This window comes from Pongo abelii, chromosome 5 (assembly GCF_028885655.2).
Source record: "Pongo abelii isolate AG06213 chromosome 5, NHGRI_mPonAbe1-v2.0_pri, whole genome shotgun sequence".
NCBI classification, from domain to species: Eukaryota; Metazoa; Chordata; class Mammalia; order Primates; family Hominidae; genus Pongo; species Pongo abelii.
Window position 1 is genome coordinate 25,591,711 of NC_071990.2, and position 27,241 is coordinate 25,618,951.

Sequence of the window (27,241 nt, forward strand, 5' to 3'; positions counted from 1 at the left end):
AAGACACATGCACACGTATGTTTATTGCGGCATTATTCACAATAGCAAAGACTTGGAACCAACCCAAATGTCCAACAATGATAGACTGGATTAAGAAAATGTGGCACATCTACACCATGGAATACTATGCAGCCATAAGAAATGATGAGTTCATGTCCTTTGTAGGGACATGGATGAAATTGGAAATCATCATTCTCAGTAAACTATCGCAAGAACAAAAAACCAAACACCGCATATTCTCACTCATAGGTGGGAATTGAACAATGAGAACACATGGACACAGGAAGGGGAACATCACACTTCAGGGACTGTTGTGGGTTGGGGGGAGGGGGGAGGGATAACATTGGGAGATATACCTAATGCTAGATGACGAGTTGGTGGGTGCAGTGCACCAGCATGGCACATGTATACATATGTAACTTACTGCACATTGGGCACATGTACCATAAAACCTAAAGTATAATAATAATAATAATAATAATTACAATAAAAGAAAAAAAAAATTAAAAAAAAAAAAATTAAAAAAAAAAAAAAGTAGATAAGTGAGGAGAGGAGCTGTTGTAGGTTTGTATTTTGAAAATAGTGAAATCAATGCCTGAATGTAGACTTCCAGCTGAGTTTAAGGAAATACGACATTTATGGCCCTGTATTGTTTTTCTTAAAACTTGTGTAGTGACTAAAGTAATCATAAATAATGCAAAGGAATATTAAAAACTGGAAATAGTAGCTCTATAAAGGAACACCAAAATTTAATAATATTTTAACTTTTTTTCAGTGATAAATCTATACGTCTAACTGGGTAGAAATAGCACTGGACCAGGAGTCATAATGCAAATAATTCTTTCTAATTATCTTTCCATTAATTAACTCCATGATCTTGAACCTGTTCTTCAGCTTATCTGTAACACATGTGTCTAATTTATAATAAAGAAAATTGGAATACATAAAAAAAAAAAAAAAAAAAAAAAAAAAAAAAAAAAAGAAAGTGGACATTATGAACTGGATGTTGTCTAATCATTTTTTCTGTCCTTGGAGAAACCTACACCATTTAGTTTTATGTATGAAAATTTCCCAGGATAAAAATTAATTAAAAAAAAATTACTATTGGAACCCCATGAAAGAATAGTAGATAATTTGGGGGTCATTTTATATTTTTGCCATATCTTTTTAAATGACAAATGGTATTAAGGAAGGAAAGTAAATTATTAAAACTTCCTTCTTGATTTTAATTTTCCTTGCTGTCCTTATCCCCATTATGGATATTTGAGTGTTTGATATAACTTTTTCCTTAGAATGATGAGTAAGATCAGAAATGTTCCACCTTCCTTGAGTGAAAGAATACTACTCTCTTGAAAGAAATATGATTTTATTTTTAACAGTTCAAAAAATGTTCAACATTTTAGTCACATTTACTTCTCTTTGATCTTGCTTTCTTTTAAATAATGCTAATGTGTGGGATCCAAATAAGGGTAATTTAAAAACCAGTTTTACATGCACACATGCAGACAGCCTCTAATTATGCAAATTCATTTAAAAGGATTTTCATTTACAGTAATGAAAAAGCTTTTACTGTTTTGGGAAAGCTTTAGCTTTTGGGGAATTTTAGACATTTAATAACCTGTGACTTGAATGTTCTTGGTAACTAAAGCTTAGTTATTTTCTTATCTTAATTTTTGTTTTGGGAGCAAATTTTAGTTAGAAGTATTTTTTCTGACTCTTTGCTTTTTTACATTTTGTATTGATAGAGACTTTAGCTTCTTTATTCTTGTTCTGCATACTGCTGATAATGGTTTCTGTTTTTTCTCCTTGGGCTTTCATTAGCTTGGCCATTGTGTAAGTACTTTATGAATCAATTAGAATATATTGATACATTTGATTATTTTTTAAGCATTGGAAAGTATGTTTTATGTGTATATACTACAAATATCAGTAAGGAGTATGTATGAACAAAGTTAAACATTTAAATGTTACCTATGTTTTCTATTTCTATAAATGGAATATTTTTACTGTACTTTACAATGATAGAACATAGAAATTTTCTGACAGAAATTTTATTTCTCAACAAGTAAATCACTATCAGCAAATATGAAATTGTAAAGACTTAACGCATTTACATTTATCTTCTCAAAAGTATACTTTTTTCTTGCTCTAAAAATCAAATTGTTTTTTGAGAAGTGTTTGCTTAAGTGAGTTCTTGCTTTTGCTTTGACATAGTGTATGTACACATTTGCTTCTTCAAGTAGTAAATATCTGTAGTAAATAAACTATTTTTATGTTTTTTAAATTTCCAATCTATCATAAACCAATACATTTATAAAATATAATACGAATAAAATACAAGAAAGATTTAGAAAGACATAAGATATGCAAGCCCCCAATTTTTATGATTAGATACAACAGACCTAAAATTTTTACTACTAAGGTTTCTAAAAATTTTTACACTCAATTTCTGTACTTATTCATCTCAAATTTTGAGTAGCAAGGTGCTGGGGAAGAGGTACAGGTGTCATGATGAGATAGGCTCGATGGGGCATTTAGGTAAGCTGGAGAGCTCGTGAGAAAACAAGCAGGTGTAGTGAAATGGGCCTGGCAGTCAGTCCTGACAATAGCTTCACACACAGGTTAGAAGCCCTTCAGCTGTGAAGTTGGTTTTGGTTTCCCTGAAGTATGTAGACCAGTCCCTTGGAGAGGTCTGCCTCTCTGTAATACTCTGCTTCAGAGCTCACCTTAGAGCAATCTGTCACCTTAAAAAGTAGAAATGGTGAGATGCGGTGGCACATGCCTGTAATTCCAGCTACTTGGGAGGCTGAGGTGGGAGGATCGTTTGAACCCAGGAGTTCAAGACCAGCCTGAGCAACACAGTGAGATGCTGTCTCAAAAAAGTAGGAATGGCTGAATGTGAATATCCCAATTGAAATTCTCCTGGTATCGCATCCAAAATAGGGAAATGAGGATTCTTCTAATTCTTACATCAAAACCTAGACACGTGGAAAATAGCACCTTGTGCTGTAAATTTGTTGTCAAAATTTTTATAAATTTTAATTTTCCTACATGAGTAAAGGACTTGCCGTGTTCCTTGGTTCATAGTAGGTTTCCAAAAAATGATAGTTGGTTTTTCCTCATTAGATAGTAAGTTTACAGAGCAAAAGGGCCACAGCTTAGGAAACTTTGCATCCTTCACAATGCCTTACACAGAATAGGAACTCAACAAATATTTGCTGAATGGAAAATACAGAGATATTATGACTGCTGTAAAATGTGCTTTGGTTTCATAGGAAAAGATGAAAAGTACTGTATTGGGCTTTTCCGGTTGTCTTTCTCTTTTAAATAAAATTGCAAATGAGGTGAGAATAATCATTTGCACTTAGTTTTGCTCTGAAACAATCATCATAATAATATTTTATATTAATTTAACATTTTTCCCTCCATGGCTCAAAGCATTTGTACAAATCATTTTGCAGTCATCTTTAGTTAGCTAATATCTGCCTTATTAGTGAGAACTCACACTCATGTCTTAGAACAGGTAGGGATGGGTCCTTCCTAAAATGCTTGACAGTCAAAGTAAGTCTTCATTGTCTCCTTTGGTTGGGTGGAGAGTTTACACCTTGGAATCAGTAACAGTCAAATAAAACAGTAACTTTCTCATGTATAAAATGAATTTATTAAATTTCCAAAAGTCAGAAATGAAGAAATTCTTCTGGGTTGATAATGCACTGCTTTGCTACTATAGTGGTGTGGGTGATGGTCATCTTGTTTCTCTTTTTTTTTTCTAATGTTTTTAGGATTTAATGTGGGATCACGTGGCATAGGAAACAGCAGCAATGGCTGGTGATAGGATCTTTACCCACTGATTATAGCTTCTTTGGAGTTGATAAGCTTTTACTTTTTCTTTGGTACTAAGTTTATTTTAAGACTGACTATCTCTCCTATTTTTGATTTTTTGATTACATCTCCAATAGAGTGAAGACTTTACTTTATGTTTGGTTTGTGTTTCTCTAGCTGAGATCAGGAGGTGCTCAAGTATTAGAAGGTTGCATTGCTGAAATACACAACATCACCAGCTTAGACATCTCTGACAATGGTAAGTCAGCTATTGAAAAGAAATGAAACTGAAATATTTTTTGAAGCAAGTTAATAAGGGGAAAATAATCTTCTACCCAAATCCAGACAATACCTTAATAAAAATATTATTTTATTTCTTGACTAATAGGGCTTTTAAATTTAACAATGAAGTATATTTGTAGAATAAATCTGTGCCAGAGTCTTACTAAGTTGATTCTGTGGCCAACTATGCAAAGTCTATGCAGTAAAACAACTCAGTTATAAAAATATCACCAGTACATTGAAAAAGGTCTGAGACCAACTTTTTGCATTCTTGCTGATAATAGCATTGTACTCTTGTTTATTTATTCAGAAGCTTATTTCATTAGCTTCATTTCTGCTGATTGTAGTATCATGTTAGTATGAACCTGTGAAATTTGCATAGACAACTTTAACTCCACTTACCTCACAGTGAACAGTTTGTTGGAATCTTCTCTTACAGAGTGGTGGGGAGAGATGAAACTTTCTGCCTTTAGTCATTCCCATTTCCTGCTGACTTGGTTTAGCCACTGATTGTATAAGAGATTTAGATAAGTCTTTGTAGAGAATGAGTTTATCCCTGTGAAATAATAGGACATGAAAAGAGAGCAAAGAGTGCCTTTGAAAATAAAAGATTAGAATCCCAGGCCCCTCAGGAAGGTAAAGGAAGTCATCCAACTACATGTCACCTTTGCTTAATTGTGTTCCAGCTGAAAATTAATTTATACACATGTGTTTTGATGCTCTACTTACTCTGATTCTTTCCAGGTTTAGAATCTGACCTATCTACCTTAATAGTGTGGCTCAGTAAAAACAGATCAATACAACACCTGGCGTTAGGCAAAAATTTTAATAATATGAAATCCAAGTAAGAGTTTTGAATTTTTTTATATGACAATGATGAAAATAACCAGCCTCCTGAAAGCTTTTGATTTGATTCCACTGTCCACATCTCTAAAATCTCTTTAGAAATCTGACACCTGTATTGGACAACTTAGTACAGATGATTCAAGATGAAGAATCAGTGAGTATTGTGTTAAACATTTTTTACTAAAATCTTCTGTTTGTTGCCATTCTTACTATTTCTACTGGATTAATGCTGAAATGCTTTCAGATAGTTTTATCAACGTGTACATTTTCCATTACTTTTTAAAAATGGAATAAATACGCTTTAGTAGAGTTGTAGAATGTATTTAAAAACTTACTTTTTTACTTCATTCAACTCACTGTCAATTAAAGGAAGATTGTCATTAATAGATAAAAAGAAGTATAAATTGACTCCTGAGCCTATCTTTTAATTAGCCTTACTACTCCCTAACTTTAGCTAATAAACTAATCTTCAGGCATGAATTTTTACAATCTAGTTGACTTTATGATCTTATATAATGCTGAGAAATATCATATTGCTAATTTGAATTTCATCTAATAATTATGTGGAATTATAGGAGACCAAGGAAGTTTTCTTCCATCTTTAATTGCTTCTTGAAGTCTAGTAGCACTCTGTATTTTTAATCCCCTTTCGTTACTCAAAAGGGGCAGCGAACCAAAATTTAGTTCAGGGTAAAGAAGTTTAATTTCAAATAATATCTTATTTTGCTGCCCTTTAAAATGGATTAGGAGAAAGAAAAGTTATTTTATGGACAAAATAAGAAGCACTCTACCATGAATCCATTTAATTTAGAGCTGGTGTGTTACACCTTATACTTTACATCATGATGCTCTCTAAGATTTTGTCCCTTTCCTCTCAAAGTCCTATTTGGTCACCAGACTCAGCTTTTCCAGTTCCTAAAACTCAGATCAATTTGTATTCCTACTATGAAGAGTCATATTATTCATGTTTTGTAATAGCTACTTTTGTAGGTCATGAGGATGATTTTTACATTAATCACGTGAAGTATGTCACATTTTGAAAAAGTATCATTTTCCCTTCTGAATTCATACCAGGGAATAGCAAATTCTATTACAGCTGTAAGCTGACTTTTCTGTGAAAGCTAAGAGGCCAGGAGGGACGGACACTGGACACTTCCTCACTTGCTGTTGCCCCCACTTCTTTGGCGGGGCTCTGAGCTGGTGGGCAGGAGAAAATTCTGTTCTCTTTCCTCTTCACTGTGGATGTAATTTTCAATCTGTGGGCTAGAAAATGAATCTCATTATTATTTAATGAATTCAGCACTTCTCCTTACCCTCATTTGCTAATAAACCCCATATTTTGTTGCTCTTATGCTGGGTTATTGAAATTAGGCGTATAATTAGAATGTAATTTAGACTTCTCAGAGTTTATGCTGTTTGCTTTACATATTTAATTTGACTTTGCATCACTCTGCCTTGTTTGAGTTTCTGATTTTCCAGTATTGGCCCAGTTTTAACAGATTAGGGAAGCTAATATTACATAATTATACTTAATATTCACCCCAAAATGTTTTTTCCTTTACACATACTTTAGGAAAATTTATATTTTTATGAAAAGTACATAAATTTTATGTTTTGCTCATTATGTGAGGTTCTTCAAACTGTATCTATAATTCTGGAAGTCTGTTACTTAAAGATGATAGTTAAAATATATCTAAAACCATATTTGCAGATGATAAAGTTTGCTATATAAATATGAATTCTGTCAAGTCACAAGTTTGAATAGAGTGTCACTCATAATACTGTACAATGAAAAGCTTTTTATGTTCCTGCCATTGAAAAGTAGATGGCTTTTTCAGAAAGCAATTCTGTTTTTTTCTACTTTTAAATCGGTAATATGCAAAAGAATTTGAAATGATTAGGAGATGAGTCTTGTGATGATAAAAATTTTTACCAATACCTGGTACAATTGGGATCATTTTTTGTTTTATTTATTAACAAGTTTTACATATTAAAAAATAATCTCTTTACTTTTTACATTCTGACCTGGTGTTTGTAGAGCTTGTTCTTTGACCAGCCTATGGAATACCTTATTCACCCAGTATTATACATTATGTTCAGTTGAAAAACCTACATGCTGGTGGGTTCCAGTGTCACCTTCAGCTATAGACAGTGGTTTTCAGTCCGCTGCACCCAGAGTCATGGGACAGTAACATAGAGGGGCCAAGATGACAGGGAGTTTTGTTCTGAAGTATTACATACGAACCCATTTTGTAACCAGTAGAACAGAATGTGTTTCTCCTGGGGGTGCCTGTAGCCAGGAGACAGATTCTCGGATTAAGCATGTTCAGCTATGAAAAAGAAATAGTAAGATTTCAAATAGTAATGTTACACAGAAGTACAATAAATCAAGAAGGGATGACCTTATAAATATGCATGCAATTCGGGTTGTTCTGTTCGCATTAATGACTCTGCCTATTATTTTTAAGTATTAACTGGGGTGTATTAGAATTTGAATATAGTCCTGGAATTGATACTTGATAGCTCGGAGAGTTGGCAGTTTTCCAGTATTAGGAAGAAGCTATAATATATCATTTTCGTAGTAATTGAATCAAGATTATTGAAATGATGAAAGATGTAATTACATCTTTTTATTAAAGCATATTGTGTTTGTTTTTCTTTAAAACAGTAAGTTTCCTGAGCCTGAAGCGTTTTTAGTTGTCATTTCCGCTTACCTGTATGTAGGATGTTAAGAAAACTGAAGAAACCAAGCTAAACCCACTTGAGTCTAAATGTATGCAGACTTTTTGGCCCAGGTTTTAATTGCCTTAGCACTTACCAGGCCATTTAACTTTTATAAATTTGATTCTGATTAATACAACATTACCTTTTGATTTTACCATAAATGTATTAACTTTGAAAGCCATGGTAAATTTGGATGATAAGGACAATAATATGCTTATTGTCTCTTGGTACCAACCAAATGCATAATGATGCTTTGTTGATATCTGAGTCTTGAAACCATCAACACCCTCATTCTGTCTCCTGTGGCCCTTTGGTAGATGAACCTCTCACAGATGTTGCTTTGGAAGTCAATGTTAAGTGTTTGAGTAGACACAGACAAACCCCAGACTGTGTGTGGGGGCTGTCATGTAGACCACCCAGACACACCTTGAGAGCTCCAATCCCCCAGGCGTTGCGGAACTTGGTCATAGATTACCCCAGAAGCTGCTTCTATCAGTACTTCCTGTAGTGTTGGGACTGCTTATGCAATAACCATATAATTTGTTTAGTGTGGCTAGGACAATATAGAGGACCCCACGCAACCCAGGAGACATCCACATCTCCCAGGGATGTCTGAATTCTGACATTTGGAGCTACATTGGTTCAACCTGGTTAACCTGGAATTCTTACCCCACTTTAATAAGTTATGGCTTAAATCAAGGAATGCAAACTCAAATGCCCACAGGGCTAGGAAGGCAACATAAACTAGTAAAGTGAGCTGGGTGTAAGTAGGAAGCTCTATTAATTTATTGTTACTATTATTAATTTGGTCAGATACCATGCAAGACAAACAAAACCTGCCTTTAGGCTGAGTGCTTTCAATATCTGGTTTAAATGGATGGACAATGAGTGGACTGGTTTGGATTCACCATACAGCTTATGGTCAAATAAAAAGGTCACACAAGGCCTGGCACGGTGGTTCACGCCTGTAATCCTAGCACTTTGGGAGACTGAGGCTGGTGGATCACTTGAAGTCAGGAGTTTGAGACCAGCCTGGCCAACATGGTGAAACCCTGTCTCTACTAAAAATACAAAAATTAGCCAGGCATGGTAGTGGGTGCCTGTAATCCCAGCTACTCGGGAGACTGAGGCAGGAGAATCACTTGAACCTGGGAGGCGGAGGTTGCAGTGAGCCGAGATTATGCCACTGCAGCACTCCAGCTTTGGGGGACAGAGCGACACCTTGCCTCAAAAAAAAAAAAAAAAAAAAAAAAAGCCACACAAGTTTGACTTAAAAAAAGAATTGTAGATGTATCTTCTGATTGAAACTTAACAGATAAAGTTAAGGCCGAGTGTGGTGGCTCATGCCTGTAATTCCAGCATTTTAGGAAACCAAGGTGAGAGGATCACTTGAGCCTGGGAGTTCGAGACCAGCCTTGGCAACATAGTGAGACCCTGTCTCTACAAAAAATATTTTAAAATGAGTCAAATGTGGTGGCATGCACCTGTAGTTCCAGTTACTTGGGAGGCTGAGGTGGGAGGATGGCTTGAGCCCAAGAGGTCAAGGCTGCAGTGCAGTGGTGATAGTACCACTGCACTCCAGCCTGTGCATTCTGCACAAAGCGAGACCCTGTCTCAAAAAAAAAAACAGATAAAATTAAAGGGTGATGATCAAAAAGGTCTGCGATAAGCTAGTAGGGAGATGTGGTATAAGGTTAGGAGCATGAAATCTGGAACCAGTACATCTGGGTTTGAATCCTAGTTCAGGTGCTTTCTAACAATGTAACCTTGGTTGAGTCACCTAACTTTTCTGTTTGTTGGTTTGGGAAATGGGGATAACAGTAGCATCTAAGCAGTGGGTTAGTGGGAAGATTAAGTGAATTAATACGCATAAAAAGCTTAAATGGTGGTTAAACATAGTAATTGTTCAATAATTGTCAGCTATTATTTATTAATCCTGGCTGGCTTTTATCTTGTATTTGTCCTCTATTACTATTTTAAGGTGTCATTTCACCTTGTATAAAAATAAAATGGGTATAAAGGGTGATCATATTAAAGCTGAGAAATTTTTATTTTATGTTTTTATTTATTTCATCCTATCTCTGCTTCACACTGGCATTTGTCAGCCTACATGTCTTTACCTGGCTTCCCTTAAAAGAGAAGTGGTAGGTATTCAGCATTAAAACACAAGTTCTCCATCTTTGACTCCAGCGGTCCATTTTGTGCCAGAACCTTCAGTTTCTATCCATGAGTGTCTTTTAGGTAGTAGTTCTAAAATCAGACACGTGCAGTGGGTCCATCCCCTCTCATTCTCCACGAAATGCATCGTGGAGAGTGGGTGCTGCTTTGATGAGACTGCTGAGTGCCGCGTGCCATTTGCTCCACAGCCTCTGCAGTCCTTGTCCCTGGCTGATTCGAAACTCAAGACTGAGGTCACCATCATCATCAATGCCCTGGGAAGCAACACCTCCCTGACCAAAGTGGACATTAGTGGCAACGGAATGGGGGACATGGGAGCGAAGATGCTGGCCAAAGCACTGCAGATCAACACTAAGCTCAGGTAGGCAGATCCCGCCTTCCCTGCTCATGAAGAAGGCTTGGAGCACATTCTGAACAGCAAGCATTGCAGAGCTGCTGGGCCCAAGGGAACCTGGGCTTCCCATGAGGCCATCTTGAGGAGAAGAGGTGACAGTGTCAAGACTTCTGTCAGAATAATGAGGAGGGTGTTCCCAAATTTAGACGTAGTGATTCCTTCGGTCTGTTGTCTTATAGTTCTGTCGTAAGGTAGAACCTGACTGAGAACTGCCACAGTTTCCCATTTCACATCAGTGTTGATAGCTGACCAATGTGTGGGTAAAGGCAGTGAGAAGCTAGGAGGGTTTTGTAGGCAACACTAAGTGAGCAGAGCCCATACTTCGCTGTGAGCCCAAGGTCTTAACCCCCTTGCTCATGCCTGCATATATAAAGACTTAAAAACAAGGGGCACAAGAGGTCTGCTGCTTCAAAACCAGGCTCACACTGGGTGCTAGCTGTTCCCTTTAGCAGTTTTATTCCATGTTTCCTAAGCATGGCTTTTCTCAAGGACCAGCTCTACTGTCACCTTGTTGCCATCCATCATTCAGAGAGATTGGAGTTGCTACCTAGGTCAGCAGTCTGGTGAATGAAGAATTAATTCACATTGCTCCTCAAGGGCTCTTTCATGATGTTTTTCTATTCGCTGGCATAAAAGTCTGAGATTTCTGTCTAAACTGAAGCCAAAAGCCAAAATCTGCAGCAATTTCTTTGAAGGTCAGTATGTGTGTAAAGCAGGTCATCGAGATTAGGAAGCGAAGGCAGTGAAAGTTGTGAGGCTGGGATCATCCAGACAAATAAAAGCTATTTTATGTGTCAGGGTGAACTGACAAATCCTAAATACCTCTGAAGTATACACATTCTGAAGGTAAAGTAATATTTTTCTCCCCAAATAGATTTTGTGTTTAAAAAGCAAACAATCTCCAGTTTATAGTAACTGATATTTTGCCAGCAGAGTGAGGAAGTTCCTAGGATTACTAATTAAGCCATGTCAGGGAAATAATGAAAACACAAGGAACTATGACAGATTCTCTCTAGTGTTTTAGAAACACTAGTGTTTTACTGTGTGGGGGGAAAAATCTCAGTAGCTGAAATTCTTTATATTGGGCATGGAACTGGTTAGCATCTTTTGTAAATAGCTTCCACCTCAGGCATAAATATGAGAATATGATTGGGAGAATATCAGAGAAATATCAGAATTTAGAGTTTTCTGTCTAGTGAAGGTTAGATAACATAATAGTAAGTTAATATATGTGCTGTTGCTTTTAAGTACAGTTTTTCCATACTACTTGCATGGTAAATGTGTTACGAATATAATATTGGGGGAAATGCTTATCCTTGTTTTGTTAGAAATGAAGATGAACATCATTCTTTGCTCACATAATGCAGCTATACTGAAATATCTAGACAGTGCTGTCTATAAGAGGTTTATATTCAATGTGAGAATCATTTTCTCTAAGTGTCTGATCATTTATGTGATTTGGTTTTCAAACAGGACTGTAATATGGGACAAGAACAACATCACTGCACAAGGCTTTCAGGATATAGCTGTTGCTATGGAAAAGTAAGTTTGAATTAGGATTTCTTTCTAGGAAAATAAAAAAACAAAAACCAATGGTATATGTGTTATCTGTGGGGTAATAGAATCAACTGTTTATTGGGGATCAGAAGATCTGGGTCTGAATTTAGTCTACAGCTAACCAACTGTGGGATCTTGGAAGACATTGAATTTCTCCTGGTGGGAGTTTCCTTATGTATGAAATGAGGGCACAGATGCCTGTTCTGCCAAAAACACCACACTGTCATGAGAATTAAATGAGATCACGGGAAAGGGGCTGTGTGACACTTGCCTTGTTTCCTTTCCCCTTTGTGGTTTCACAATCTACACTGGGTCTCGTTCTTTTGCCTATTGTGACACCTTTGAATTCACTGGTGAGAAGAAAGCTGAGGTCCAGAAAATAAAGGTGAAATTGATAAATGGTAAGCCCAGGGCTAAGTTGTCTCATTACTATGAAAGACTTTCTTCATTACTTCAGTAACTAAAGCCTGCAATTATTATTTGTTGTTGAATTTACTTTCCCAGTAAACTAAATGAGAAAATAATACTAGACATAGTTGAAAGTAATACTAGGAATGTGATTCTTTCTGGGCTTTTCAATCCTCATACTGTATTATAAAGGCATAAGTGAACGAAACAGACTTATAGCATTAAAAATGAGAGGCCATAAAATATGGGTGAAAAATAAGGGGCGGATAGCATAGAAGCCATTTCCCTGGGAAAGGGGAGGAAATGCTCATTATTTTGTGTTTTTCCAGATTCCTTGTATATGTGAGGCCTCCCAGGAGGGCCTCTCATGCCTGACATGGTGTTGTGGTACAACCCTAGACTGGGAATCCGGAGTCCTTCATTCAGTCTTCAGTTCTGTCACCCACAAGCCTGTGATCTTGATCAAGGCATTTTACCTCTCTGATTAATTCTTTTTTCATGAAGTGAGAGGATTAGGATAAATGATCTCTAAGCCCCTTCCATTTCTAAATCCTGTGGCTCTACTTCAGCCAGGAGTTCAAAGTTACTGCCATTACAAAATCACAGACCCATCTCTCAGCCCCTTTTCTGTACTGACCCCAGGGCATCGCTAAATAGGGGTAAGGCAGCTTAGACCATCAGTTTAGCATGGCCACTGCATGATTACAGACCCACCTATGGTTACTCCCGTTGCACCACAAAACCCCAAATGGAGACATTTATTTACACTGAGCTGCATCTGGATGCTAACAGCACAGTTGCCACCCTGATATTGTTGTAGACTGCCAGCCCAGGCTGGTGTTTGGAAGAAGCAGGAGCATGCACAACCAATACTCAACATTTCCAGATTGACTATCGGACTCCCTTGATCACAGTCGATTATGTATGCTCTGCTCCAAGATGCCAATGCTTCAAAATCACATTTGGTTTAAATAAACTATGCTGGTCTGTAACATGATAAAAATTGGATGAGGGAAAGAAAAATTGTCAAGGCCGTAAAAAAGACATATCGTCTCTTAGTTTCATTTGGCTGGATTTTCTGAAGGCAAACAAAAACAATTTTGCTAAAACAAAGCTAAGATAAAAATTAAAGCCGTAGAAATTACAGCTTTCTCTTTGATTATTTTACTTGAAGCTACTCTATAAGTTGGACTGGGTGAATATTTTTTTCCATTAGCCCATCTAGACTGCTACTATTAAGTTGATGGTTTTCTTTATTATTTATTCTTTAGTAGTACCTTATTTTAGGAGTTAGCTGCTAATTTATTCTTTTAGTAGATGTCATCTAAATATGCCTGAGAAGCACACTGAGTGCTGCTGATAGTTTAGAGTCCTAAAACAAGGCAGCTACTATGCAATTTTCATGTCCCAGTTGCCACCAAGTAGCCCAAGGTGAAATTGAGCTCTTCCTGAGCACCATGTTGTAGAAATGGACAGATGCATTTTGGGGTGGAGGACAGAAGTCATCTCTAATACTGGCATTTGTGGTAGGTGAGCAGGTGTTAATGGTCATCTGAGCACATAGCAGTTTGCAGCAGGGTCAGGATCAAAGGCCAGGACCAGATTCAGAGTTCTGTGTGTTTTCCTCACACAAAAATGGCTCACTCCTGCATGTTTGTGTTTAATAGGCCTGCCAGTAGCAATGGGATAATATACAGCAATCAACAGTTGCTTCATTTGGTTTCTAGAACCTGGTGGACATCAGCTCTTGAACTCAAGCTGAAAGGACCTGCAGAGATCAGAGTGTTTAGCCAGGCAGCAGACCCTTTCCCAGCAGCTTTAAAAAAGACAATCCCATGTATATTGGACATCTTCATTTAATGGAGCCCAGAAACTTAATAGACTATTTTGTGGATGCTAATGGCTTATTTTGCAAGCAAATGTTTTGTTTTGATTTCTGTTTTTTCCTCTACCAGTTTGGGGCTGGTTGTCACACATAATCACTGTGGGGACCCAGGTACAGTCAGATCTATTGGTTACTAAAACCCATGTAGCAGGTTGATGCTGGACTTTCCCCAGGCTTTCCCTCAGTTCATCTTTTCAATCCCAGTGTGAAAATTCTGTCCTTGATGGAATCTAAAACTAAAAACAAAACAACAAAACTGCATTCCTCAAAGTTGTGTCAGTTTTGTAGGTAGTGTGAATTAATGTGGTTGCCTGTGGTATTTGCACATGTGGTTATTACAAAGGATAATCTGCAATCTAGGGGCCTAAATGGTCTGGTGGTTTGGAATTTTCTAAGCTACTCTTGCAGCTATCCTTTTGGATTAAAAAAAAAGAGTGCTGAATTAAGGTAATAGGAAGTTATTTTTAAATAAGTATATTATTTTCTCCTTTTTCTAGGAACTACACTTTAAGATTTATGCCAATTCCTATGTATGATGCTTCTCAAGCCCTAAAAACAAACCCTGAAAAAACAGAAGATGCTCTGCAAAAGGTATTAAAGAATCAGTAGCTTAATTACAAGAAATTCACATTTGAATTGTGGTTATGTTCCTGAACTTATAAACAATACTTTGTTATTTTATGAAGTTTTTTTTTTATTTTAGTTTTTCACATTGTCTTATGTTCTTATGACCACAACTGGGGTAATGCATGACTGGGGGTGGAGTAAACTAAGGAACACTAAAGCTTGTCATGCAATTTAAGTGGAATAAAATAACATTCTTACAACATCAACATGCCAGAGCATAACTATAGTTAACTTCCTGATTGGCTGTTGGAGAAATGTGTGGAACTGAATATCAGTTTGCACAGCTTCCCTCCTCTTCATCCTCAACAGATGGGTCCCTCTCTTCTTTTTTCATCAAGAAATTTAGAGTATTCCTGAGCTCTCACTTTACCATCGTCATCTATAAATGTATGTAAATCTACACCCACTCCTGCCTCTGTACTGGCAAACTCAGAGGTACCTTCCACTTCAAAGCCCAGCCATTCCCTGGTGCATTTGACCCCCTTATTCTGCCCTGTGCTGGAAACCTCTGAATCATTCCCTTGCTCTTCCATATCTTCATCCTTCTCTTTCTATGGCCACCTTTCTCTGCATTTTAGATGTGCTTAAATATTTCCCATCTGAAGAAGCCTACTTCACTCACACTGTGGTATTATTTGAGGAATCTTTGAACTTTTCCTCCCCCTTTATTCTTTCTCCTTGGTGATGTCATCCAAAAGACCACCAAGATGGCTAAATTTTAGAAAGGAGAGCTTCATTAATGATATTGGTTTGCAAACTGGGAAGAGACAGTCTCTGGTGTGTGCTGAATGTGTTCCTCTCTTCAAAGAAGGGAAGGGTAGGTTGGGTTTTATGCCTCACAAGGCCTGGGTCATACAGTCGAGTTGTACATAATCAGCAGGCTTGGGGGGAAGTGATACATATTTATGAGGGGAGCAGAGCGCATGTGCAATGGGTAAACATATGTAACATACATCTCATATTCACTTTGGGGTGAGGTTTTAGCATTAAAATGAGGGTGAATTGGGTTCTTTATGTTAGAACTATAGTACACAAAGACAGTTTGTGAGCAGCCTCTGTACACTGGCTGAAACTGGTTTAAGGTCTGCAGTTACTTATCAAAAAACAATGTTGCTAGGTGTGGTGGCTCACACCTGTAATCCCAGCACTTTGCGAGGCTGAGGCGGGCGGATCACGAGGTCAGGAGATCGAGACCATCCTGCCTAACACGGTGAAACCCCATCTCTACTAAAAATACAAAAAATTAGCCAATCATGGTGGCGGGCACCTGTAGTCCCAGCTACTCGGGACGCTGAGGCAGGAGAATGGCGTGAACCTGGGAGGCGGAGCTTGCAGTGAGCAGAGATCACGCCACTGCACTCCAGCCTGGGTGACAGAGTGAGACTCCATCTCAAAAAAAAAAGAATGTAAGACTGGCGCTCTGTCCAGTCAGAGTCATAGTGGTCTGGGTTGTAAATCAGAGTAGAAGGGATCTGATAGCTCCTGTTGTTAGGGAGTTTAGAGCTGTAGGGATTTAAAAATTTGCCTTGCCAGCTGGCCCTGAACCCTTACCACATAGGTAACTTTGTTTCCTTAACCTTAGGGTCCATCTTAGTTGATGAAGGAGTTGCTCAGATCACAGTGTTACCACCTTCCGTCTAGTCTTCCAAAGTTGACTTTCCTCTTCCTTAGCTAATCAATCAGTAAGTCTACCATCATGTAGCATAAATCCCTTCATTAGCTTTCCTTCCCTCTGTTCCCAGTATGGATACCTTCCTTCAAGTCTCATCATTTCTTACCAGGATTATTGCCACATTTGCCTCCTCTTGTCAGTTTTACATGTTGCAATAAAAAATAGCCATCCTGTTTCATGGTAAATCTGAGCAGACTAAAATCTTCACTCTATCCCTTCCTAGTGGCTTTCAGGATAAGTAAAGCTGGGTCTCCTTAACACAGCAGGAAATTCTGTCCAGGATCTGCCTCCTGTACACTTCCCACTTCATCTTTGGCCAACTCTTTTGTTTTGACCTGTCTCAAGGAACTCATTAAAAATGCAAATTATTAAGCCTCAGATACTGGGGTAGGACTTAGCATTTGTGTTTTCACAAGCTTTCCTGGTGTTTGTAAAGTTTGGGAATCCCTGCTCTATTCCAGACATCCTTTTTCTTTCCTGACTACCATGCAGGTCTGTTAAGATTGAAATCAAGTGTCAGCTCATCCAGGAAGACCTCTCAGAGGCCCTTTCCTTCTCTAGGTGCGTGGTCTTAGGATTTCCTGTGCTCCTCTCTGTCATTGGCCTTACAACATTGATTTAAGTTACCTGGCTCCATGTTTTAGTCTCCTAATGGTCTATGAGTTATTTGATGGCAGAGCTTATGTATTTTTTCATCTTGCTTATTCTCACAGCTAGCACAGTGCCTGGTGTGTAAGATTGGATACTTTGTTGATTGATTGATTGGTTGACAGGGTCTCACTCTGTTGTCCAAGCTGGAGTGCAGTGGTGCAGTCATGGCTCACTGCAGCCTCAACCACCTGTGCTCAAGTGATCCTCCCATCTCAACCAAGACAATGAGCATATGCCACTGTGCCCAACTAATTTTTAAAATTTTTTATAGAGATGAGGTTTCACTATGTTGCCCAAGCTGGTCTCAAACTCCCGCACTGAAGCAATCCTCCTCCTTGGCTTCCCAAAGTGTCGGGATTATAGGTGTGAGTCACCATGCCTGGTCGCTTGAATACTTTTTAGGCATATGTTGAATAGAAGACAATATGATTGGAGATGAGAGAGGAAAAAGCTGTGGTATGGCAAAAGAAATCAAGATTTGAATTTAGAATATCTGACTTAAAATTAAACTCGACCCATAACCTTCAGTAAGTTACTCAATTTTTCTGAACTTTATTTTCTTCAACTGTGTAGCTAGGAACAATAAAGCTATGTAATAACTATGTTTAGCTGACAATATGTAATTCTTACTGGGTGTCTGGCACTATTTTAAATGTTTTACATAAATTAATACATGTAATCCTTAAAATAAATGATACAGTAGGTTCTAGTATTACAGATATGGAAAACAAAAAGTAGGAAGATTAATTTGCCTAAGGTGATCATGAGGATCCAGTGAAACAGTATATGTGAAAAGGAGTTTGTGAAAAGCTACATAAAAATATTAGATATCTTTATAATTTCCAATAGGATACTAATCAGCTTTGAATAAAAGACATATTCTAGAGAAACCAGGTTTCTGGTTTCAGATTTGAACACTCAAGAGCTTGGAAGTTATCACTCCCATCCTCACAACAACAAAAAAATCTGAACAAACACAAAATCAATGACTTTTCTTAGATCTGTCAAAGACCTTAAGCCACAAGGAAAACTATCACCCTGAAAACTGGGGACTGGGAAGAGAGGTACAGAGAATTACAGTGAATCATAGCCAAGATCAGCTTGCCAGGAGCAGAAGCTAGTAGAATAATAACTTATAGGACCACTTAAACAGTAAGTGATGAATTGCCAGAGACTTAGCATAGACTAGCTTAAGAGCTAAAAACTCCTAGGGGTCCAGTTTTGGGGAACCCCCACCCTTTAATGGGTTTTACTTCCATGAGTCCCAACAGGCTATCGCAGTAAAGATTGGAGAAAAATTTCCTTTTTTTTTCTGGCAGGGGGAAGGGGAAAATAACCATTTTGAAATATACTCAGAGCATTATCTTCTAAATAACAAAGGTCTACCAGCCAGAGAAACTACTTTAGTAGGACCTTACCTGAACAGGGGAAAGATAATTAAACAACCCACCCTCTCTAGCCTTTCTGTCTCACATAAGGGATAGGGTTAAAAAGGATAAGAAATATTTCCAAAGGCCATAGCCCAGGGACCAGGATTGCTTAAAAACAAACAAACAAAAACTAATCATAAGATTATAAAATACTTCCCCTTTCTAACACCTTATCACCACGTCAAGTAAAATAACAGTGGATTACAACTGAGCAAACTGCAAGACACAGATTGTAATTAAGAAAGAGTTTCTAAGGAAACCCCAAAATAACGGGATACAAAAGCAAGGACACTAGAGGAAATCAAAGCCTCTGGCATATACAGCTACAACAAATACTAAACAGATCCCAGCTCTTAGCCAGTTAATATATAAAACCTCACACTAAAAGGCTGATTACCTCAGTTTGTATTACCAGGTATGTCATTTTCAGCTTTCAGCCAAAAATTACTAAGCATGTTAAAAAGCAACAAACACAGTGTGAACGAGAGAAAAGCATCAGAACGAGACTTATCTATGATACCAGTTTTGGAATTATCAGAGCCTTTAAAATAACCATGATTAACTTGTTAAGGGCTCTAGTGGAAAAAGCAGACAACATGCAAGAACAGATGGGTAATGTTAGCAGGAGATAAAAGCTCTTAAGAAAAAAAATTAAAAGGAAATACTACAGGTAAAAAACCTGTAACAGAAATGAAGAATGCCTTTGATGAGGTTATTGGTAGACTGGACATGGCTGAGGGAAGAATCATTGAGCTCTAAGATTCTTCAATAGAAACTTCCCAAACTGAATTGCAAAAACAAAAGAACAGACTATCCCAGCACTGTGGAATAATTATAGAAGATGAAACTTGGAACTAATGGGAATACCAGAAGGAAAGTAGAGAGAAAGGAACAGAAGAAACATCTGAAGTAATAATGGCTGATAATTTTCTGAAATTCACAACAGACACTAAACCACAAATCCAGAAAGCTCAGAGACCACCAAGCAGGATAAATACCAAAAAAAGCACACATAGGCATAGCAAATTCAAAATGTGGATAACCAACAACAAAGAGAAAATATTTAGAGAACATAGACTAAAAAAATACCTGTGCATTAAGAAACCAGGATAAGAATTACGTCACTCTTTTTGTCAGAAACCATGTAAGAAAGAAGAGAGTGGAGTGAAATATTTAAAGTGTTGATGCAAAAAACCCCTAGCAGCCTAGAATTCTATATCTAGGAAAATTATCCTTCAAAAGTAATGGAGAAATAAAGACTTTCTAGGATAAACAAAAACTGAGGGAATATATCACCAGTAGATCTGTCTTGCAAGAAATGTTAAAAGTTCTTCAGGGAAAAGGAAAATGATATAGATTAGAAATTGGATCTGCATAAAGAAAAGAAGAGCATCAGAGGGAATAAAATAAGGTAACATTATATTTTTCTTATTATGAATTGATATAATAGATGACTATTTTTTCAGAGTAATAATAACAATGTACTGGGTGAATGTGGTATAAAGGATGGAAAAGGAATTTACAATATTCTGTTATAAGGCACCTACACTACTCATGAATCAATATAGCGTTATTTGAAAGTAGACTTGGATTATTTATAAATGCATATTGCAAACACTAAGACGAACACTAAAAACTTTTTTAAAAGGAGTATAATTGATAAACTAGGAGAGAAGAGAAATGTAACCATACAAAATGCTTAATTAAAACCACAGACAGTAGCAAAAAGGGAAGATAAAAGAAACAAAGGACAAATGTAATAAATAGAAAACAGTTACAAACATGGTAGATATGAATCCTAGTATATTAAGACATAATTGACAGGTCAGAAAATTGAAAATAGGTATAGAAAATGGACATTCAGGCCGGGCGCGGTGGCTCACGCCTGTAATCCCAGCACTTGGGAGTCCCAGGTGGGCGGATCACGAGGTCAGGAGATGAGACCATCCTGGCTAACACGGTGAAACCCCATCTCTACTACAAATACAAAAAATTAGCCGGGCGTGGTGGCAGGCGCCTGTAGTCCCAGCTACTCGGGAGGCTGAGGCAGGAGAATGGTGTGAACCCGGGAGGTGGAGCTTGCAGTGAGCCGAGATGGCGCCACTGCACTCCAGCCTGGGCGATAGAGCGAGACTCCATCTTAGAAAAAAAAAAAAAAAGAAAAAGAAAATGGACATTCAGGGCCGGGCGCCGTGGCTAACACCTGTAATCCCAGCACTTTGGGAGGCTGAGGCGGGCGGATCACAAGGTCAGGAGATCAAGACTATCCTGTGAATGGTGAAACCCCGTCTCTACTAAAAATACAAAAAAAAAAAAAAAAAAAAAAAAAATTAGCCAGGCGTGGTGGTGGGCACCTGTAGTCCCAGCTACTCGGGAGGCTGAGGCGGGAGAATGGCGTGAGCCCGGGAGGTGGAGCTTGCAGTGAGCCGAGATTGTGCCACTGCACTCCAGCCTGGGCGACAGAGCGAGACTCCGTCTCAAAAAAAAAAGAAAAAAGAAAATGGACATTCTGGACAAAATATGCAGATATGTTAACTGTAAAATGTGTGCTTTGTTAATAAAAAATAGGTGACTTTAAAGCTTATATTTATTGGTTTCTTTTCTCTCCTCTCCCCTCTCCTTCTCTCTCATTCTCCTGTTCTTCTCCCCTCCTTCGCCTCTCATCTCCTTTTCCTCTCCTCTCCTTCTCTTCTGTTCTTTTTTTTTTCTGAGACAAGGTCTCACTCTGTTGCCCAGGCCAGAGTACAGTGGCGCAGTCATGGATCACTATAGCCTCAAATTCCTGAGCTCAAGTGATCCTCCCACTTCAGCCTCCCGAGTAGCTAGAACTACAGGAGTGAGCCATAATGCCTGGCTAATTTTTTAATTTTTTGTAGAGATGAGGTCTTGCTATGTTGCCCATGCTGGTCTCAAACTCCTGGGCTCAAGTGATCCTCCTGCCTCAGCCTCCCAAAGTGTTGGGATTGAAGCATGAGCCACCACACCCAGCCTATTGGTTTTTCTTGTAAAACTTGCTGTGTTCTTATATTTTCAAGTTTTTATTTTAACAGGTAGATTTTTGTCTTCTGGAAAAAATATGACTATTTCCTTTTACTCTACTGAAGAAAAAAATACTGTGATTCAATACTCAATCTTAAAAAACACACACAAGATTCCTTTACTAAAATACAGATTTTTTTGTTTCGTTTTTGCTTCTTCTGCTGGTGCTGTTTTCAGCAGTGAGACCAGAGATGTCTAACTAGCTCTAGGTTATTTCCCAGCTTGCTCTCAGCTGTCCAGGGGAGCCCAGTAAACATGACAGTGACCCCTTTGGTCCTTCAGGAGGTGGGTTTTCTGTCCTTAGTCTGAAATGGTACATGCAAGCAAAGTTTACCCTATTAATCTAAGATGCAAATAATTTTGGTGGTGGTGTATACAGGCCTGATGTTAAAGTCACTTGAAAATTGTTACTGTTTCTTCCTTTTGAACTGGTTTTTAGAAGCAGGCTTTAGAGTATTACTTTTTAAAAAATTTCTTCCTGGCACTTAAGTCTGTAAAGCACCACTGGTGCATCTGGGGAAATGTCTGCAAGGCATGAGCCAGCCTTGGATGCACTGCCTGTGTGTGAGATGAGCCTTCTGAAAAAGCAAACTTCTCTTGGACCCAGCCACAGCCAGTGCTGCAGTGAGGCCAAATGTATAAGAATTAATAAAGCAAAAGGACCGGAAGCTGGGTGGTGGTGTGTGCCTGCCATATATTTCAGGCAAGAATCTTTTCAGCAAAATATTTTGCATTGATAGTCATGTCACCTTGGAAAGAGATGATTTCTTGGGAAGCAGCAAGAGAAAGTAATGTAATATACTGTCAAGGCATTAATGTGTCACTTTAATAATGTTTCAGGTATCTTTTCATTTTTGTAATTTCTTCATTTATGTTTAATGTAAAGGTACATTTTGTTCTGCTTTATATTTTCAAGGGATGATCGTAATTGTAGTCTGTATTTTAATAGTTTCTAATTGATATTAAGTAGTAGGCATTTTAGCATATGGAAAATGAAAATTAAAATGTAAAAATACTTAGCGCTTCACAGTTATTAGTTAGTTCTTAACCAGGGAACTGCTGTGACAAATTAAAAGCCAAATGGTTAAGTGATGTTATTAAAAACAAACAAAACGAACAAATTTTTAAAAATAGATGACAAAATTTACCAACCTCAGATTATTCCTTTAAAAACATCTTTATAGATATCCATCATTCTTAAATAGTTAACCTTGCATTTATGTTAAATATGTATTTATTGCATATTGTTCTTCTTGAATGCTTATTTTAATCTAGTTATCATTTGTACCTTTGAATTCTTCATAGTAGATAATCTATGTATAAAAATACAGAAATCTATGTTTTATTTGCTATAATTTTAATAACTCAGTCCTGTTTTTGAGAAAATATGAAAATTTGATGGGTTAATGAAATTAGTATATATCTTTGAGTTGTACCAGCCTATATCCTTCAAATTTTGTAGCAATTCTTTCTCTCTTTACGTAAAAATAAAGAATTTTCTAAGTGCTGATACATTCTACAGCTGGAATAAGGCTATAAGAGATTCAGAGAGCACCACCCTTATTCCTTGGGGATATTTATTTAACTTCTGAACTGTTGGGTAGTTAAAAATTCATGTGAGAGAAGGATTGAGATTGTGTGCTGAAAGTGATGGAAAGTCACGAAGTGGGGTCTCTCACCTTGCAGGCAATTAAAAGCTTGCTTGTCTTTTTCAACTACTGAGTTACACAAAAATTACTCCAATTACCTGCAAGTTGAATCTCTAACTAAAAACACCAGTACTTACAAAGAAAGCCAGTTTCTCCATCCCGTGTGTTTTGTGGGGTCAAAGCACTGGCAGGATGTGTGTATTAGCGCTTTGGTTTTTAAGTTTAGCAACTGACTGTTTCACTTACACTTTATTCTCTGCTGGGTTGAAATGTATTCTTGAGGGATGCCTGTGCTTTATTTCCAGATAGAAAACTACCTGCTACGAAATCACGAGACTAGAAAATACCTTCAAGAGCAGGCCTACCGCCTGCAGCAGGGTATTGTCACCAGCACCACCCAGCAGGTAAGCGAGCCAGTGCCTGTGACTTCTCCTTCTATTCTTAACCGACCCTCTGAGAGCAAAGGACTTCTAGCATTTGAATCATTTCCAATGGGTCAATAAGAACTAGTTTTTGAAAATGACAACAAATCTAAGTAGAGTTTGAGGGAAGATACTGAAGGAGGAAAAGGTAGGCTAATTCTAATGCTAAATATGCACTTTTAATTATCCATTAACAATTGCCAGTAAGATAGGTTTCTATACAAATATTAGGAACTTTTGATTATAATAGATAATAAAATCTGAAAGTGATCAAATTTGCTACTGTGGAGATATTCTGTCCCTTTCTCTTTATTCCTTCACACTTCCATGGGTAGAATACAGATTCCCAGATTTTATGTTCACAATGTCAGGTTCATTAAAAAAATTCCGAGATTCTTTTGAAGAAGAGTTTGATGAATATTAATTAACACATTCTGAAGAGAAACTGAGGTGTTTTTCTCTTATACTGCATTCCTCTTCTCTCTACCCAGCTTTACCAAGGAAACGGAATTATAATAATAATAAAAAAATGTGAAGTATTTCTTTTCCAAAAATTAGCCAAAACCAAAAATCACAAGATATTTGAGGAAAACAATTGATGTGTCAAAGAGCAAGATGAACAAAGGAATTGAGCTCAGATAATGCAGAGTACAGCAGAGAGCTTTAAAAAAAATTGTCATTGTAAGTTCATTGGGACTGCAGAGAATGATATGTCCATAAAATAAGAATAGGCTGCTATGAACAGGAGTAGTCAGAGAATAAGAAACAATGCTTAACAATTAAAATTATGATACTCTAGTACAGAATTAAATAAACTGATGGACACAAACTAAGCTGGTCCTCTGGAAGAAAAAGTAGAGCAAAGCTTTATAGCTTATAATAAAAAAAGACAGATGAAAAATATGAAAGCAAAGTAAGTGAAATGGTGAATTGACTTGGAATAATCAACAGCCTTCTAATGGAGCTTCAAAATTATTATAAAAATGAGAGATATTAGAGGACAGGAAAGAATAGAAAACCATTTCATATGAGTCTCGGGGTTGATATAACCCACTAGAATTGATCAGAATGAGTGGGCAAAAGGACCCACACCTAAATATATCTTGGTGGAATCTCAGAACACCTAGAATACAGAAAAAAAAATCTTAAAGAGTTCCAGAAAGAAAAGAGTTCCAGGCCAGATGCTGTGGCTCACCCCTGCAATCTCAATGCTTGGAAGGTCGAGACAGGTGGATCACAGGAGTTTCAGACCAGGCTGGCCAAGGTGGTGAAACCCTGTCTCTACTAAACATACAAAAGAAAAAGTAGCCAGGTGTAGTGGCACAGACCTGTAATCCCAGCTACTTGGGAGGCAGAGGCAGGAGAGTCGCTTGAACCTGGAAGGTAGAGGTTGCAGTGAGCCAAGATTGCGCGAGACTCTGACTCAAAAAAAAAAAAAAAACAAAAAACGAGTTCCAGAAAGAGTAAATGGGCTATCTTACAAGGGAACTAGAATCAATTCTTAGCATCAATCCCAATTAGTAGACATAAACGAGGTAATGTCTTCCTCGTTTGGAAGCGGATTTATTTTGGATCAAAAATTCTATACCTAACCGTTTTCAGACATGAACTGAGAAATTCTATTCCCTTCATATTCCTTATGAAAAAAGTTACTTGAATAAATTCTCAAACAGAAAAGTATGCAATATGAGGTATAAATAGGACATGATAGCAGAGATGAAATCGTAGAAGTTATACAAGCTGAGAGAAAGTTTTTAAAAATCACTGCTTTGGGAAAATCTACTTTGAGCTGCAGGGTTAAGGGACGTGGGATTGGCATGTCTTTCTCTGGGGCAGGCATAATCACAACTTTATAGCTACATTTTAGAGGGTTTAAAATTTTAATATCAGACAAGAATGGCAAGCTTAATTATTGCTACGTAACAGATTGTAAATGTTGAAAATCGCAATAATGTAAAGGTAATGAAACAAACTAAAATTAGAAGTTTAAGAGGGAGAAAGTTGAATGGTATTGTAAGTATGCTAAATAAATGTTTAGTTTTTATTTCATGGAATCAACTGCTATTTTCTATAATTCATAAATCAAAAACATAAAAATAAGTATCCTATTTAAATTTAAAATGGAAGCCACCAGAGGAATTAAAGAGGCAGAGGCTTTCAAAAGAATTTTTCTCTGCAAATTGAAAAGGATTGACTAGTAGGGAAATTTTTGTCATTTTAGACCATGTTGAATGCTTTGCATTATTTTCTTACCTTGTTACAAATGTTACTTAATTTTTTGTTGCTGCTTCTTAGAATGAAAGAAAGATGTCCATAATAAAAATGTCATGCATAATATTCCAATTAGGTAAAATATGAGTGACTATATGGATAGGCATAGAGACGTGTAAAAGGGTGTTCATCACGATATTAATGATGGTTATTTTAGGTGGTATGAAAGGTGTATTTTATTCTCTTCTCAGTATGGTTTGAATGTTTTACAGTAAATATGCATTATTTAAGCAAGAAAAAGTAAACCAATATGTGTTGAGAAGAAAAGTTATACTAGTGAAGTAGCAGGACATTTGAGAAAGAAAGCCATTATTTTGACCTTACCAGTCCCTTAAAAATCTAATTTCTTTTCCTGCAAGGAACTAATACTACTAGCCTAGTATTTTATGGTTTACTATTAACAGATTTTAGTGTTTAACATGAAAAGCAATGAAAGTTACATTGAAACTTTGTCTTGTGTTCCTTTATGAGCTACAATAATGAAGACTTCTCACTCTGTCGCCCAGGCTGGAGTGCAGTGGCGCAATCTCGGCTCACTGCAACCTCTGCCTCCCGGGTTCAAGCAATTCTTCTGCCTCAGCTTCCCGAGTAGCTGGAATTATAGGTGCCCATCACCACACCCAACTAATTTTTGTATCTTTAGTAGAGACAGGGTTTTACCATGTTTCCCAGGCTGGTCTCAAACTCCTCACCTCAAGTGATCCACCCACCTTGGCCTTCCAAAGTGCTGGGATTATAGGTGTGAGCTACCATATGCCCGGCCCAAGACTTCTTTTCTTTTCTTTTTTTTTTTTTTTTTTCCTTTTTTTTTGAGACGGAGTTTCACTCTTGTTGCCCAGGCTGGAGTGCAATGGCACAACCCTGGCTCACTGCAACCTCTGCCTCCGGGTTCAAGCGATTCTCCTGCCTCAGCCTTTCTTTTCTTAATACAACATCTTTCCAACTTTTTCCCCCTAATTCAGAGTGGATTTTGCCCATCAAAAAAAAAAATTACAGCAGCAACCTTTAATGCTTATTCTTAAAAGTACGTTTCATCAATTGAGAGAAAATTGTACACAGGAGCAGTATGTGGATGTTTAATTCTGCATAGATGGCATTCTGAATTATCTGAGTTATGTAGTAGGTATATTGCCACCTTTTCACTTCGGGAATTTCTTAGGACGTTATGATTAGCAGTTTTTAGACTTTAATCATTTTAGTCACTTTAGGAGAGATTTACCTTGAAGATTCCAGAAACCTGAATATAGAAAGGATAGACCCTCTGTGACTAATGCCCTTGCCAACTTGATAGCCATCATTCTCAGTCATCATTCTCAGGTGACACCAAAGGCATTAAAGAATGTTTTAATGAAATATTGAAGTCTTGTAACTGCTTGTATTTGTT

At 37.4% G+C, this 27,241-nt stretch overlaps 1 protein-coding gene across 13 annotated transcripts in view; it reads left to right on the plus strand.

Moving 5' to 3' along the window:
• Positions 1-27,241, plus strand: part of CARMIL1 (capping protein regulator and myosin 1 linker 1) — a 349,638-nt gene that overhangs the window by 236,451 nt on the left and 85,946 nt on the right. For all 13 annotated transcript variants that reach the window (XM_054557000.2, XM_054557001.2, XM_054557007.2 and 10 more), the window contains 7 exon segments: positions 4,000-4,081; positions 4,849-4,948; positions 5,050-5,104; positions 10,041-10,213; positions 11,720-11,788; positions 14,594-14,687; positions 23,470-23,568. In XM_054557000.2, the coding sequence (XP_054412975.2) occupies positions 4,000-4,081; positions 4,849-4,948; positions 5,050-5,104; positions 10,041-10,213; positions 11,720-11,788; positions 14,594-14,687; positions 23,470-23,568 (672 nt within the window).